General features: G+C 33.0%; 1 protein-coding gene and 1 long non-coding RNA gene across 2 annotated transcripts in view; both read left to right on the forward strand.

The window, feature by feature from the left end:
* The first annotated feature begins 241 nt into the window (after positions 1 to 241).
* On the forward strand, positions 242 to 3,110 carry LOC111614144. The gene is made up of 3 exons (XR_002754881.1): positions 242 to 448; positions 1,470 to 1,517; positions 2,362 to 3,110. It is a non-coding gene; the product is annotated as an uncharacterized LOC111614144 (long non-coding RNA).
* A 10,411-nt stretch (positions 3,111 to 13,521) lies between these two features.
* LOC111614143 (zinc finger protein 567-like) overlaps positions 13,522 to 16,686 on the forward strand; it is a gene marked incomplete at its 3' end in the record, with an annotated part of 9,733 nt that continues 6,568 nt past the window's right edge. Inside the window, exons 1-2 of the mRNA XM_023355526.1 lie at positions 13,522 to 13,831; positions 14,821 to 15,036. Coding sequence (XP_023211294.1) covers positions 13,522 to 13,831; positions 14,821 to 15,036 — 526 coding nt within the window. The remainder of the gene's footprint in view (positions 13,832 to 14,820; positions 15,037 to 16,686) is intronic.

Raw genomic sequence — 16,686 nt, forward strand, 5'->3', positions numbered from 1 at the left:
AAATAAAGAAAAATCAAAAAGTTTTTACAACAAATAGTTTCTTCATATTGATTTCAATAAAAATAAAAGAAAAGATCAAACTAATTACAAATTTGATTTTCATTACACTAATTTTCTTTTTATAAAATCGTTTTTAACTAATCAGTTTATATTAGTTTTATATTCATAAATTAATCAAATATGATTTTTGTCAATAAAATCTTCTAAAAATTTCATATCTTAGATGATGTNCCTAGACGATGCATTCATAGAATAATTTCGTTGTAGATATCAAATACTGTAATCGAAATATGCACTCTCAGGTATATTGTGACGAAATAACAGGTTTTAACACATTCAATTTAGTGCATTGAGTAGATAAACAGACGTTCTGTCGATGACTGTACACTGAGAGTTTATTAAAAGATTTTCGTGCAATGTATAATTTTGAAGATTGAGTAAAAGCAATGTAAGTAATTTCTTTTTGTACAATTATATGTAAAAGTAAAATCTAGTCGACAAATTTTCTTAGTATTTTTTCCTGTAATTTTATTAATTAGAATGTACTTCAAAAATGTTAATACAGTTGTCCCTTGATAATCCGACAAGTATGGGACCAAAGGTGTGTCAGATTACCAAAAGTGTCCGGATTACCAAAAATAATTACATATTTCGCATTGTTTTGCTAGCAGTAACTTACAGTATTCTCTACTCCAACTGTTCGAACAGAACTGCTCACATAAAACACACGAAATGTGTGTCATCGAGTAAGAATTGGATGAGGAGATTCACATCGCGACATGCTTCTGTGCAAGCAGACACGTAACGGGGACGGGAACCTTGACGGGAAGTGCGTCGGACTACTGAGCTTGTCGGATTAAAAAACGTCGGACTATAGAGGGACAACTGTACTAATAACAAAGTAACTTCTTATGGTAGATTTTTATTGGAATATTGTACTCTGCGCGGTTCTGCATCAGTATCGAGTTAACAAGTGGGCAAAACCACAGATCACTAGTTGTTAAGTTGGTAGCAGGTAGCCTCTCCAACTGTTTTCCGGGATTTTTCTTTTTTTAATATCTAAACAGGGCCAGTTTCCCCATAGAAAATCCTCTCGGGAGGCACCATTCAGAAGGACTTTCGAGGCGATCTGCTAAAAAGGCAGATTGTCCAAGTGTTACGTTGCCTTATTTCATCAATTGTATTACGTACAAGAAATCACGAATCAATTGCGGAATTATCTAAATTTACGACCCTAATACGCCTATCGCTTTCCCACCACCATGTAAGATAAAGACTCTTATGGAGTTTCCTGTACATGATCTAATTTAATTTTAATGCATTAAATTTTATTAATTATACTAAACGAATGAAATAAAATACTGTACATTATATTTATTTTTAACTTTTTTCTAACTAAATGCTTCTTTAGAATTACTTATTTTTATATTTATTTATAAATTGTTATTTATTTCTATTATATTTATCAGAAAATTTAAAAGCCACAAGGTATATGAAGAGGAACTGTTGTGATGAAGGTAGGCACATAAATTCATTTCTGGAAATAAATAAATTGTGATTGAATATAACTCTGTTTTGGTCTGTTTTTAATATACAATACAGCGTTAATTACTGAAGATGATGTGAATGAAGGGGCACTTTATATAATCAAAATTGGAATGTTTGATATCTAATGATCAATAATATTATAAAAGCAATGTTTCGTGATAATTTCAAAAAAATGTTTTTCAATCTTTTCAAAATTTGCATTGTTATGAGATGTTACCGAAGTAAATTCTTTTAAAACTTCAAATTTAAAGCCCTTTTTGAGTATCACGCATTTCCTGACTAAGGCTCGTGAACCGAACATCGTTCTTATGTTGTTCTACACATTTTACTGAGTTCTGTTTTCCTTTCGCTGCCTTACGTTTTCTGCTGAATTCCGTACGCCTTGTATTGTTCCGCATACGGGGGCCGAGTAGATAAAACAATTGAGCGCTTGTAGCTGGTACCGGGTTCGCGCCTTCCCCCGGGTTGGCCGCGAGTTACTCATTTTTTTCACGTGTTTAAATTTGGTTAATCGAGAAGATACTTTAATTTGTTTGTGTATAAATTTATAAATTTCTCGTTTTTCAACTCAAAAAAAATGCGAAGAATCAAACAGTAAATAAAATTAAAATATATAATAAATATATTAAGATCTTTTACTTATTTCATTACTTTTATTAAATTATTAGAACTTCATAATTAGCACTAAATAAAAAATATCATATGAGAATCCAAAATCATGTTCTTCGATATATGTTTATTAATGCTTACTTTGTATGATTAAATTCAAAGATGATTCATATTATTCAATTATTTAATTTTTTTTTATTTCAGATATGAGAAATTGCACATCATTTTGAACATGTCATGTTTTTTAAAGTGTGGTCCCGTGATATGTTTCTCATTATATTTAGGCTGTTTCTTTCTAATTGTTTCGGGTCTATCTATGCTAGCTAAAAGGATAATATTTCCTAATCAAGGGAAAAATTTCCCTTTCCTTACGCTATGTTTTGCTGATGTATTGATTATTTTATACTGTTCTGGAATTGTATTCTCCACATTTGCGGCCTGTATAGGAGACATTGAAGACTGTGACAGCGTTTCCGATAGGAGAAATTCTCAACGAACACTACAAAATTCAGGCTCATCGTTGGAGCTCGTTGATCTTGAATGTAATTTGCCGGAAAATGATGAACCTCCTCCGTATGAAGACCCACCCTCTTACGCTACAGTAGCTTTCGATGAGTTAAAACACGAGGAAGATCAAAAATGTGAGAGACAAAATGTTGCTGGTGACTGTAGTAACTACATTTGATGTATTGCATTTAAATGGAATGATAATTATTATTATATATTATTAACTTTTTTCTCAATGTGTATAAGTTAATTAAAACTGGTTCATATTCAAAAGATTTCACGAAATGTCTTATTGATTTGTTTCGCATTATTCGGAAGTAATATGAATGTAACAAATAAAAAATATGATAAGTAAATTGCAATAAATGATAAGTTGTTTATGGATATCAACTTTTAAAATGCATTTGTATCAAAATATCCTGTCGAAATTAAAAAGCTTTCTCTTCTGTTAAGAGTGTAATGACAATTTTATAACATTGAAATAGTTGATTTAATTGATTTGAAAAGCGTGAAATTTGCTTTAGATTCTCATCATTGCCAATAAACAACTCGTAATCGATATAGGAATCTTCTAAGGATAAAGTCGGAATTTATATGTAATTTTTTTTGCAGTAATAATACAAGTACTTGCAGAAATCTAACTTCAAAATGAGTATATTTAGCAGCTATACGGTACACATTTTCCAACGTACTTTTACTTATTAAAACAGTCTTATAGCTCATTTTGCATTGTTCTGTCTCAGCAAACTTTACGCTTCTTCTGTTTATTAATTATTAAACTAATCGAGTTATTAATTATTAATTGTTCCGCTTATTTAAATCTGTGGCTCTTCGTTAGAGTACGAAAAGTGGCATAAGAATATTTTCAAATTGTCCATCATATCATTCCATTTCCAGAAATCCAATTCTTACGAAATGAGTAGGCTAAAATGTTGAACAGTGTTGTTTAAGATATTCTTAAGTTTATGAATTATACTTTAGAGAAAAGGTAAGAAAAATAAATTTATACACGCAACATCACAGTCAAGTTTTAAATTGTTTTTATTGAAACCATTTATAAACGTTTTACAATGTAAAAATCTACTAAATCAACTAAAAATCAATCAGAAAATCTACTTAATAATTACCTCCATAAAATAAGTATACAATGGAATTCGTACTGTTTATTAAACAGTAAGTTGACCCGAACACTCGCTATTGCAAATACTATATTTCGAAACACACTGTTTCCTATATTAAATTTTGGATTAAATCAAAATAATAGTGAAATTTTCATGTAAATAAGTTCCTCACATCTGTTTTTTGAATGCAAAATTAAATATCTTATTTTTTCAAAACAATTCAATTCACTATTATATTGGAAGACAATGAAATATAAAAACGTTCATAAAATTCCCGATTACTAGGCAACCTTTCGATTCCTCGTAAGGATATTAGCGTATTAATTTCATGGATACTTAGAATATTACATCTTGCCGACGTTTCCTCTAAGATTTCAATGTTGATGAATTGTAAAGTTTAAAAATACTCGAAATTTTGTGAACGTTTTTAACGCTTCGTGTCTTTCGATTAAACTGTGAAATAAAGTACAGTAGAACCTCGATTATCCAGACTAACTGGGGATGAAGGTAGTCCGGATAAGGAAAAATTCGGATAATCGAAACAAATACTGTATTTTAATAATAATACAACACGTTTTCTTTTCGATGACATATCGGTAATATTAAAAGTAAATACTGTATTTAAATCGTGATCAAATTTTCAAGAAACAAACGTTCGTATTGAATTTGGTCTGCTACTGACCAGCGCTAACAGACTACCTATTGTTTAAAAAGCCCTCTGGTGGCTCAAAAAGACGGATTTTATAAAATAAAAAGCAGTTGAAACTGCCTTTTTATGAATAAAAATTTGGGAAACTATTTATCGTTATATGACGAGTAAAATTTTTTCGTCGCGTTTTCGGCTTTTAAGTAATGCATAAACCTTCGAGGTGCGAGGCCCTTCGGACCGCGAGGCACAGGCGGTGGCCCACATTGCCCATGTCTTACGTCGCCCTTGGTCATAGAAATAATGTAATTTGAATATAAATTATTTATAAATACGTATGTCAAGTTATATTTTTATTACGACGCAAAATATATTTAAGAGTTTACTGCCATTGTGCTGGGCGAAACATTGTTGAAATAAAAGAAATTATGCATCCATTACGTACATAACAGTAATGTAATTCGCCAAGCGAAAATCAGCAAATTCGTGAAATTTTTGTTTATTTTGAATCCAGATAATGAAAAATCCGGATAATAGAGGACCGGATAATCGAGGTTCTACTGTATTTGAACATTCGGAAATTAGTATGCTTCTTAAAATTTTAATGCCATGAAATACGCACGAAGTTTAGATAAAGTCGAAAAAGTAGTAGAAGTGATTTTCGCCAAAAAATTTGTTGTAAACAAAAAGAAATCAACAAAGAGTCGCGTGACTTTCCTGGCGAGATTCACCAAGAAATACTAGAAAAAATTGAAATTGTCTGTGGCACCATCTGTTATGAGTTTGCTTAAAAAATAAGTTTAATGTTATTAATTATTATAAAAGTGAAATTTGCGTAATTTTGAAAGTAGAAATGAATTTTATTTAAAAATATTATAAATGTTAGTTAATAACAGATGAAGTTCTCATTAAATCCCACCCCACTGGAGATATAACACATAGCTCCTGTATGTCCTCACTTCCTATATATTTATCTACCAAAATTTAATAGCATCAGTACCTCTTATACAAAAATCTCCCTACAAAATTTTAGAAATTTTTTGACAAAAAGAAAGAGTACACATTAAGCTTCAAACTGAGTGAACAAAATCGTGTCTCACCCCACATTAACCTGCATTACATGGAAATCACAAACTTTTGCATTCCTCGACGTTTCCAGCTCATCCTACTCCAAAAATGTACACGTATTGGGGGAGTTACTTTTTAACCAATCGCCATATTTTCCCTGAGTTACGAGTATAGGCTATATAAGTTCCCTCGTATATATAACAACCATGGAAAGTAATTATTTAGTAAAAGTTCCAATTATATTTACTATCGCATCTCTTCGGAATGTTAATTAAATCTGGATAATCGTTTTTCATCCTCAGTCATGAGTAAGGAATGAGAAATGTATATACTGTACCAGTATATAAATGAGGATGTTTGTTCGTTTGTTTGTTGGCTATCCACATCTAGGCCTTTCGACCAATTGCTACGAGGCAGTTACATTTACTTACTTCCAACTTAGGTAACGTCGTGCAGTTCATTTTATTCTAAAATATAGATTGGATTTCTATATATCAATTATGTTTTATTTTCATACAATTCGATGTCTTTACACGTATTGCCATCTATTAGCAAAGATTTAACAAAATAATAAATTAAATATAATAAAATAAGAAAAAACATTATAATTTTTAAAAATATATCATCGGTGATAGATCGAGAAGAAATTCGGTGATAACATCGTAATCACCGAATTTCTGTGACAATGATATAGCGCGAAACAGACGTCATTACGTTACGTCATTACTATAACAGGTAGCACATAGCACTTGCCTGCTTGGAATAAAACCACTGAACACAGTTAGTTAGTTATGGGTTGGGGAATGACCAACTGAATCATCAGGTAGTGTTTTCCGGGTTTTCTTCACGTTAGTAACAACTATTCTTCACGTTAGTAACAACTAAATAAGGTCCAGTTAACCATGAAAATCTTTCCGAGATGCATTCTCCTCGGCAGATCGTTCACTTGTAACGAAACTAATTCTAACGAGTGATTATTTATTGTTTATTTTTTAAAATAAAATATGTATTCAGGGTAATGTGGAATTAATTTTCTTTTATTTATAGAAAAATGAATGTATGAAATTATTGAGAGTATATGAAAATTGTGTGTAAGAGAATGTGTTTCCCAAATAATGACATTTTAAAGTCGCATTAACATGGAGATTTTGTTAAGTACTATTTATTAATAGTACTGTATATGTTAGTGTGAAAGACCGAAATTAGTGAATGTCGATACAAAACACATAAAAACACATATAAGTGGTTTATCTGTAAATCTTTTATACTCGTAATTTTTAATCTAAAATGGCCGGGGCGTCCCGTTTTATCAGAGTTTTTGGTTACCCGAGGTAGCATCGGTCCACGTTAACCTCGGATAATAGGAATTCTACTGTATTTAAATTTCTCTTGGTAAGTCTGACTCAAACACAGTTTATACAGACAATTGTTAATTATGTATAATGAATACGAATAAGAGTACAATATACACGAATATCGATTACTATTATTACTAGTAATACTCCAGTAGATTAGTATTTGTTACGATCTGACTTTTCTTTAGATGATAAACTGGCTCTGAAAAGACCTTTTTGGTTGCTAATTTGTAAAAAATTAGCAAATATTTATAGCAGAATAAGAATTTCTAGCAAAAATTTCGTTTGGGCCGATCTTTCTTCTTCTTTCCTGTCTTGATTTTCTCTTAATGTTTTACACACAGCGACAAGAGCGTTTTTTCCAAATATTTCTACTCTTTAATCTACGTCCATTTTTCTTTTTCGAATCTTAACATTTCACTACAACACAAACTTTTGCTTCCTTAATTAATAATAAACGACGCTTTTAGCCCACGACTTTAATTTAGATAGAGTCGGATCGCCTAATAATAGGATTTTAACAATTTGGAGAGCTTATCGCCCCGAGGCCGACTGAAAAATACACCAGATCTTTTACAAAAAATTAGTCTTTAATAATCACTTTCAAATTTATTCAAGGATGCATTTCGGGTACAAGAACTTCTCGTCAGCTTATAAACACATAGCATACATATAATTATAACGTTAACCGATACAAAAGAATTTTTGATATATACAGTGCACCGTATTTACAATAATTAATGCAACCCGTACTAAAGAACTAAAAACTATCGAGCATACAAATGGTTTTATATATATTAATGCGATATATCACATTAGTAATAGGCTATATATAAAATATATATCATGCTCATAGGTTACATGTATAGAAATTTGTAATAAAATTCATAATGCGGTTATAATAAAATATTAATTTTAAGTAACTCGAAGTACGTTAAAATATAAAAATAATCGCGGAATATGTATTTATATTTTAGAAAATACGAGAGAAGAGGCTTTTTACAGCTTCCGCGGATTACGCGTCACTGCGTTTGGACTCGCCGACAGTTCCTACAAAAAATAAATGGCGTGGCCCCCACACGGTAGTGACTGACTGGACCCCAGTAGAGGGCTCGGTAGGTAGATGGCCCGGTAGGTAGATGGCCAGCGTGTATTTTTTGCTTTGCTTGGATTTCCTTGTGGTATATTGTTTTTGTTTTTGTTTTTAATGTCGTTCGTCATTGTAAAGTTTGTCGGTGTAATTCCTTTATTACTGTAAATCTAATCTATGTTTTTGTAAATGCGTGCTTAATTTGTGAAAATATTTTTTAATGTTATGTGTTTTCGCCCGTAGCCTGGAAGATTTCTTGTTCGTTTTCGAGATGCGTTGCGTCCAGTATTTTCAATTTATCTACCTCGGCCGCTTTAATAGCGGCATCCAGCTTACGGCCCGATAATTCGGCAGTTCGTTCGGCGTTAATAGTCCGACGTTTTTTAATCCGCCATGCTCAGTAGTCCGACGCACTTCCCGTCAAGGTACCCGTCCCCGTTACGCGTACGCTTGCGCAGAAGCGTGTCGCGACGTGAATCTCCCCACCCAATTCTTAAGCCGGATGTACACACGCGGCGCGGCAAGGAAAACCGGTGTCGCAAACGCATCTTCGCCGCGCAGCACGCAAGCGGCAATCCGCTTTCATTTCGGCGCGTGCGTTCAGTATTCAGGATGGTGAACGATACCGATATTATCGCTATCCACGTGTTTACAAATTTTGTTTTGTACGGCTTGCTTTATTTAGTTACAAGATATTTTCTTGAATGGATAAAGAATACAAAATACGCTTATTCCTCGATAAACAATACTATTTCGAGTAAGATTCGGTTGTTTTGTTCTTTGAATTAAATTATATATGATTATTTGTGTAGAATTTGTGTTAAATTTATTATCTTTCCTCTTTATTCTGATGTTAGTTATCTCGGATAACCGCGTCGAACTTTCCGCCATTAAAACACCACGCGGTTGTATTTTCTCACGTGACTACCGGACGAACTGTTATTGGCTGATAGAAACGCGTCTTGGCGGCGGTTGCCGCAAAACATAAAATTCGACCAACTTTTGCGGCACGAGAAAAGCGGCACAAAATCGACTTCTGCGGCGAGAAAAAGTGACGTCACCCTGCCGCCTTTCCTTGCCGCGCCGCATGTGTGCATTCCGCTTTACACGATGACACATTTCGTGTGTTTTCCGTGAGCGATTCTGTTCGAACAGTTGGAGTAGGGAATATTGTAGACTACTGCTAGCAAAACAATGCCAAATATGTAATCACTTTTGGTAATTCGGACACTTGGTAATCCGACACCCCTTTGGTCCCATACCTGTCGGAATATCAAGGGACAGATGTAATTACTAGATACTTCGGCTTTAAACCGAACTACATTTTCGGGATAAGAAAAAGCCGTTTCGGCAGTTTTCTATTAAATTTTGGCATATTTAGCCACGGTGTTCGTTTTCCAGGGGTTAAGGGTCGAATTATAACCTCCGTAACGTAACCGTATTCTGTAAGAAGAGTTTGCGTCTGTCATACTTTTAGGAGAATTGACGAACAGTCGGTGGCTATTCAATCAGAAGTTGTGCCGGAAGCGACCGACGAAACTTTAACAAAGAGACAAGGGGGATGCCAAAGTGGCTAGAAAGTAGTGTCGAAATCGAGCTTATTTTCTGTCCGTTTATTGCGGGTTGCCGCGAGAGGCGCCGCTGTCAATCGTTGCGCTACATGGCTGTATCGTCCTACGTTTATATTGGTTTAAAGCGGGATTTTTAAGCGTAGTAAATGTGCCGTAGTGAAGTAAAAGAATTTAGATCGATAATAAATCGTATCGCGAGCAATCAATTATTATATAGTACTAGCTGCAAGGACCCGCTTCGCTGGGTTTTTATTTGTTCGTACATGTGTATGTAATATAGTTTTTTTTATATAGGGGAAACCGGGGCAAGATCGGCATGTTAAGCTTTACTTAAATTTTGTGTAATAAATACTGCTGTAAACTGAAAAAAAAGCGAGAAGTTGCCGAAGTTGCCCCAAGTATAGGGGCAAGATCGGCAAATTATAATTCTACGTGATCTTCTACGGGGAAGTCTGAAGCTAGGTCAAGTTCATAGTGTACTTTCTTCTATTTTTTCCGGCTATGCTCAGAAGTAAGCTTGAATAAAAGATGCAGTTGAGAAATTTCGTTCTGATTTGTAATTTTTGAATATGTTCTGCCATTGTTCCATGACCAGTTTTTTTGTTATTTGTAAAACTTTCTTCTTGATTGGATGCAGATTACACCAAAAATCAGCATTTGTGGTACGTTAACATTAATTAATAGAACCGTTGAACTTGATCCTCAAGATTAATTCTATTCCACAGATGAGGTTCTACGGTTCTCATTCGTGTGCATCAGGCATTGCATTTTTCTCTATAACTTGTATCATTTTGTTCGAATTCGATTTATGATATAGCTAGATTCACATAGATTACGTGGAATTGTTTTTTTGTATTAATTTTGTGATCTTGAAATATAATAGTNAAAATATTATATGGAATTGAACGAAAATGAAAATTTGCTTGATAATTCAACTACGCTTGTTGGAGAATAATAAAAACACTACACTCAACAAGCCACAAATAAAACTCAACTGCCTAACCTATAACCAAAGTCTCCTTTTAATTTGTTTTTTAAAAAAAGCACTTGACAAACTTGCCCCGCGTGCCGAAGTTGCCCCGGTCTCCCCTATATAAAAGACTGATATTATTCGAGAAGTCGAATGATTATTGCGTCAGTTTTATACCACAAAAAATGGGGAAGGAAAAATATACGGAAAAGAATTTAATAAAATCGGCTTTTACAATGTTATTCAAAACACTGGAAATTTAGAAGGGAGGGAATAGGGTTTAAACGGAAGAGCAATTCGTTATTACAACTGTTATATAAGCCCGGCAAATTTTAATCGCAACAAACCACTTTTTCCTAATTCAAATACAGTAATATGAGGAGATTTATACTAACAATTATGTCAATTAATTTCTATAATTCGACAAGGGTCTTGACGAAGCTAACGCGTTAGTAAGCACGTATCTCGAAGAAATTTATTGAATAAATGGAATTTTATGTTTCGGTTGAAATATATATTTTTTCACATTTTTGTATAAATATCGACTGCTGTGAAAATATAACGATTATTGTATTTTTATCATTTCAGATAAATATCGACGAAAAGACCGTTTTGGCAAATAACCGAAATCTTTGTGATATTTGGAATATGACCGGTTACGATAAAATAAGTAAGAGGATCGATACTTTTAATACTATTGACATATGTTCTTAATGATATTTAGAATAGTTAAAACGTAAACACAGTGTGTCTACATAAATTTATATAATATAGGCCTATATGATTCAATATTATCGATAAAACTCGAAGTAGTAAATAGAGATGTCGATTCAATTTATCGGGATCCTAAACGGTCGGAATTTACGTCTTACAAGTTAGACAATAAAATAATTTAATAAAATTCAGTTTTGGTTAATAAATAGCAAAATGTCTATTAGTATTCGTTTTATTCTTTCTTTTTTGTTAATTTTCTACGATTTACTGAAAAGAATGGTATTTTTTTCTGCGAGTGCCGAGTCGTCTTCTTCATTTTGTCCGACCCTACTTGTGGTAAAATAGTAATTTTCTACGTTTTAATTTTCTGTTATGGTCTAAGCGATCAAAAAACATAACTAATTAAAATCAGAACGAAATAATAAATCGCTAATTTGTCGACATTTCTTTCTGGTATGGAATTTACGTCTTTATCGGGAAATTCTGACAAATTCCTTTTTTATTTCGGAAAGTCTTTCTTTTATTAAAAAAGAAACAACAAATATGTTTCACGAAGTTAATTTGTGATTTGCTTTTTGTCCTTCTATTACAATGCGTAATATAAATCTAAAAACTTATTGCTTAAGAATTAAGAATTACCGTTACGTAATAGGAAAAGTTTAAACCGAATGATAATTACTTATAAAGAAATACGATAATGATATTCTCGAATTGGGGTAAAATTTCCAATTATTTCAATTTCTTCTTAAATTTTTGTCTACGACACAAAGAATTCTGTTAATTAGTTCTTTTACCGTAAATGAATTGTAATTTCTTTCTGAAATTAATATTTATTAAGATGGATTAACTAAAAACGAACTATTTAGTATAAATTTAATGATTCGATTATTGATAGACGGGCAGCTTTCGTACGTAATTGTGCCACGTAATATCAAATATGATTGTCTCGGAATAATTCTTACTCCTGCAAACTGCTTTTTTTTTATTCATTTTGTTAACTGTTGGTCAATTTTCGGGTCGACCTATTCGTCGGCTCTACGGTTCCGCAGCTTCCACGCACATACCGGGTCGGTATTTCGTGAGAAGCTGGCGCAAAATCGATCTTCCGTCAGAGTAGTCTGACCGTCCTCTATCCAGGCTCTAAAGAACCGGGTTCTTGGTAGTGACCGAAAATGTTTAGAAAGTAGACTCGTTCAAACAAAATATCCGAGCGATCCGTCCTCTCGCTGTTCCATTTTCTCGTTTCGGAAGTATCTTATAGCGATTTTGCAGTGCTAGTCTCTATCTTTCTACTTTTCGGGTTTCGTAAGATCCCTTCGTCTTTATACTGCCGACTTAACAACACTCGAAGCAGCAGAATTCTTTGATGTCCGGCCGAGCGACGCACAGTGGGTCCTGGGACGATTCTAGGAGGACAAAAGTCAAAAAATGCATAACTGATAATGACCCTTACATATTTATGTCTTAATAAAAAACATTCCAGTGAGTCAATTGCTACCGATAATTTTTAAAATACGCCCCGTGGCTTTGCTAAGCAACAAATGAAAAAGCATCAGTTTTATATCTGGTTGGAATCATAACGTGTCCTGTTCGGACTTATTTTGAATAGTTGTTTCGCTGGCTGTTTTAAGTGTTCTTATAATAGTAATTGCCAAAGTATGTATTTTAATATGTATATTTCATTAATGATAGTCAATGAGGGGGTTTTATATACAACAATCGCAAACCCAAGGGATTTTTACACTTAATTTTAAATAAGTAAAACTTTTAAACTTCTGCATCTTTTTTCGTATGTCTTTGTACGTTTTCATTTCATTTTCTCCGGATTTTTGAAGATTTTATAATTATGTGTAACATATATTTGTGTGCGAAAACGCGCGGATTTTGACGTATAAGTTAACCATTTTTTTTTCACAGGGCGATGGCTCGTAGTCAGCAGGAGTGAATTTTTTGAAAAACTAAGAGAAAAAAATAAAATGATAAGCGGGTCATTCGAAGTAAAAAATATTATCATAGACTACATTAAAAAAAGTTCAGTTTAACAAATCCTAGTCGAGTTAGTGGAAAATGAGTTACGTCGAATTACTTGTTCTTTTTCCGTTGGTCTATGTCAAAGATGGAAGAAACGTAATGGAAATATCAAACATTTTTCAACCAAAAAGCGCTTATGGCTCAATGATTAGGCAATTATCGAAAATGTCAATTTGCCACAAACTAGTGCAAGCTGTAAAACACCACAAAAACAAATAATGAAACGTCCCAAAAATTCTTTTTGGGACGTTTCATTATTTGTTCATTGGCATTATTTATTCATTTGGCTGGATGGGACGTCCCAAAAAGAATTTTTGGGACGTCCCATTCAGCCAAATGAACGATCTACCTAATATTAAAATGAGGCAATGTAATGAAGAAACTTTTTCATTTGGTCTATCGACTCTTCCTTGTCACATAAGATTCATGGAATGCATTCTTCGCATAGCGTATCGAATGGATATTAAAAAATGGCAAGTGCGCGAGACCGAAGAGAAAGAGTCATTATCAACAAGAAAGAAAAATATTATTAATACATTTAGAACCGAAACTGGTTTACTTCTGGATACTCCCAAGCAAGGTGGTGGAAACACCAACGACAGTAATTCGGCAAGATTTTTTTCTTATACCACTCTTACTGCAGAGATAACCGGTGTTAACAAGAACCTAATAGAACGATTTTCGGTTGTAGCCTACTACAAGCACTAGCATCCGGCTACGAAATCGAAACCAGCAAATTCGAAATCTACACGAAGGAAACAGCGGAGTTATACGTGACGCTTTATCATTGGTATCCCATGCCAGTCGCTCTTCACAAAGTTTTAATACGCGGATCAAAAATTCGTTTCTCGTTTCAATAGGACAATTGTCCGAAAAAGTGCAAGAAACTAGACACAAGGAATTTAAAAAATTTCGTGAGAGTTATTCCCGAAAAACCTATAGAATAAACACTAATATAGATATTTTACATAATCTTTTAATTTCTTCAGATCCTCTCATTACAAACCTTAGATCACTTGGCATAAAAAAAAACTCCGTTAACCGCTAACGTTTTAAAATTACTAGAAGCACTGAGCGTGACCGTAGTATAAGAAAAATCCGATTCAAACTCCGATATGTAAATTTTTAGTTAATCGTATTAACTAAAAATCGTAATTAATCGTATTAACTAACTAAATTAATGAAATTAAATTTAACGATTAAATTAACTAAAATACGATATTTAAGTAAAAAATTTTTATTATAAAAATGAATTGCACCAGCCTATATACTTAAGTCCTGCTAGAATCGTCCCATGACCCACTGTGCGACGTCTGGCCGAGGCTCGGTGCTCCTAAATTTATCGTATTTGATTTTTGGATTACTTTTTGACACATAAGTGTAAATAAAATAAGTTTTTTTTAATAAAATTATTGTCTTAGAAATGTTTAAAGTAAAGAATATTTGTAAATTCCAATATAGGTATTAAGAAAAAAGAAATAAAAGAGGAGTCTGATATTAAACGCGATATAAAACAATGTAAAGTTGTTTTGGAAAGATTGAATTTTAAATTCGAAAGTGAACATTATAAAGAAATTTTTCGTCCCAAAGAGCGTCTTACTTCGAAGGGTGGTTTAGAGCGGCACGGAAGAACGAGCAAATCTCATCGATATAAGATTTGTAACAAAGAATTTAAAGTGAAATACGGATTGACATCTCACGAAGTAACTCATAGTGACCATCGACCTTTCCAATGCGATATTTGTAATAAGCGTTTTAAAAGGAAAGGCGAGTTAAAAATACATTACGAAATTTACAGTAATGGACGTAAGTATTCTTGTCATACATGTAACAAACGTTTTAAAACAAAAAACTGTTTATACGGTCATAAACTCATACATAGCAGTGAATACAAGGATTCTTGTGATATTTGTAACAAATGTTTTAAAAGAAAACCTGATTTGAAACAGCATAAAATCGTACATAGCGATAGAAGCAAGTATTTTTGTAACGAATGTAAAACTCGTTTCAAATATAGAAAAACTTTTGTCAAACATTGCTTTGTTCGACACGAGAATACGTTTGTGTGTGGAAGTTGTAATAAGTCGTTTAAAACTAAAAGTATGACAAAAGCTTGTTCCGATACTCGCATTCCACAGTGTGATACTTGTAGAAAGAAATTTTCGTGTAAAGTTTCTTTAATCCATCACCGGATAATTTATTCTGGCAAAAACTCCCTTCCGCGGTCGTTTTATATCTAAATCGGAGTTAAAACGTCGCCAAAGTATCGGCAATAAGGAGAATTGTCTGTGTTTGTGAGATAACTAAGAAAGGATTTTTAGTTATCGGCTCGTTCGTGCGTAAAAATCGTAACCTTGCATTAACTAAATGCAATTTCAGTTTAATTTCAAGTTTTTCTTATCTGTATCCTCGATTTCAGCGTTAAAATATCTGACTCGTGTCGGGATAAATTCTGTTCGAATATTTTAAACTAAACGTTCAAAAACATTTTTCATAATAATTAAATTATGAAACGAGTTTAAATAATTTTTACAATACGTAATTTTAAATAACCATTGTTTATCAATATATATATAACCCATTCAACATGTATCCGTCCTTCCTTCCGTCCGTCCGTCCCGTAACCGTTTGATAACGGACACTAGAGGCGCCCCTATCGTGTGTCATATTTAAAACATTCAAATTAAATTAACAATTTTAATTATTATTTAAATGAACAATATAAATTATTATTATTCATTTGGCCAATAAATTATTATTTGGTCAATATAACAATATAAATAATTCATTATATTTGTAATAGGAATTTATTATTGTCACGGAATGCCTGTAATGTTCACTAGGAGGCGAATAACGAAAAACCGGATAGATTTGAACCGCTACGATAAAACGATAAGGTTTGAAATAGTTAAGCTAATTTTTTAATATAATAATAGAAACCTTTCATGGCACGACTACAGTGGCTAGCCACTGTAGGCACGACCAAAGAAATACGCCACTGTGGAGGAACGTAAAGCTGCCGCTGCTTTAAACATGCCTCATAGGAATTTGTAATACTGCTAAAACGCCCACTAGGGAGCGTCCCGGGCTACTAGTATTAAAATGTGGCATGCAGCGTACAGTATGTCCGCCATGTTCCTTCCGTTTCGGATTTTTGCGAATGACGTTGTAATGCAAAGATTTTTGTTTCTGCAAACTTTTTCGATTTTCAGAGTCAAAAATCCAATTTTTATATTTATTAAGGTTTCAGTTTTTAAATAAAATCAAAATTTTAGGCTAGATTGTTTACAAATAAAACAAATTTCTTTAAATTTAAATTTCGTTTTGATACAATTTCGTAACAATTTTGAAATGCTGTATTTTTTTAAGTTGAACGATGAAATTAAATCTCTCTTCGTTGCAGAGAAACAGAGTATTTTCTGACCGAAATTCCCGAAAATCCCCAGGAATTTTTCG

This window comes from Centruroides sculpturatus, unplaced genomic scaffold, assembly GCF_000671375.1.
Source record: "Centruroides sculpturatus isolate CEXI.00-Female unplaced genomic scaffold, Cexi_2.0 scaffold1932, whole genome shotgun sequence".
NCBI lineage: Eukaryota > Metazoa > Arthropoda > Arachnida > Scorpiones > Buthidae > Centruroides > Centruroides sculpturatus.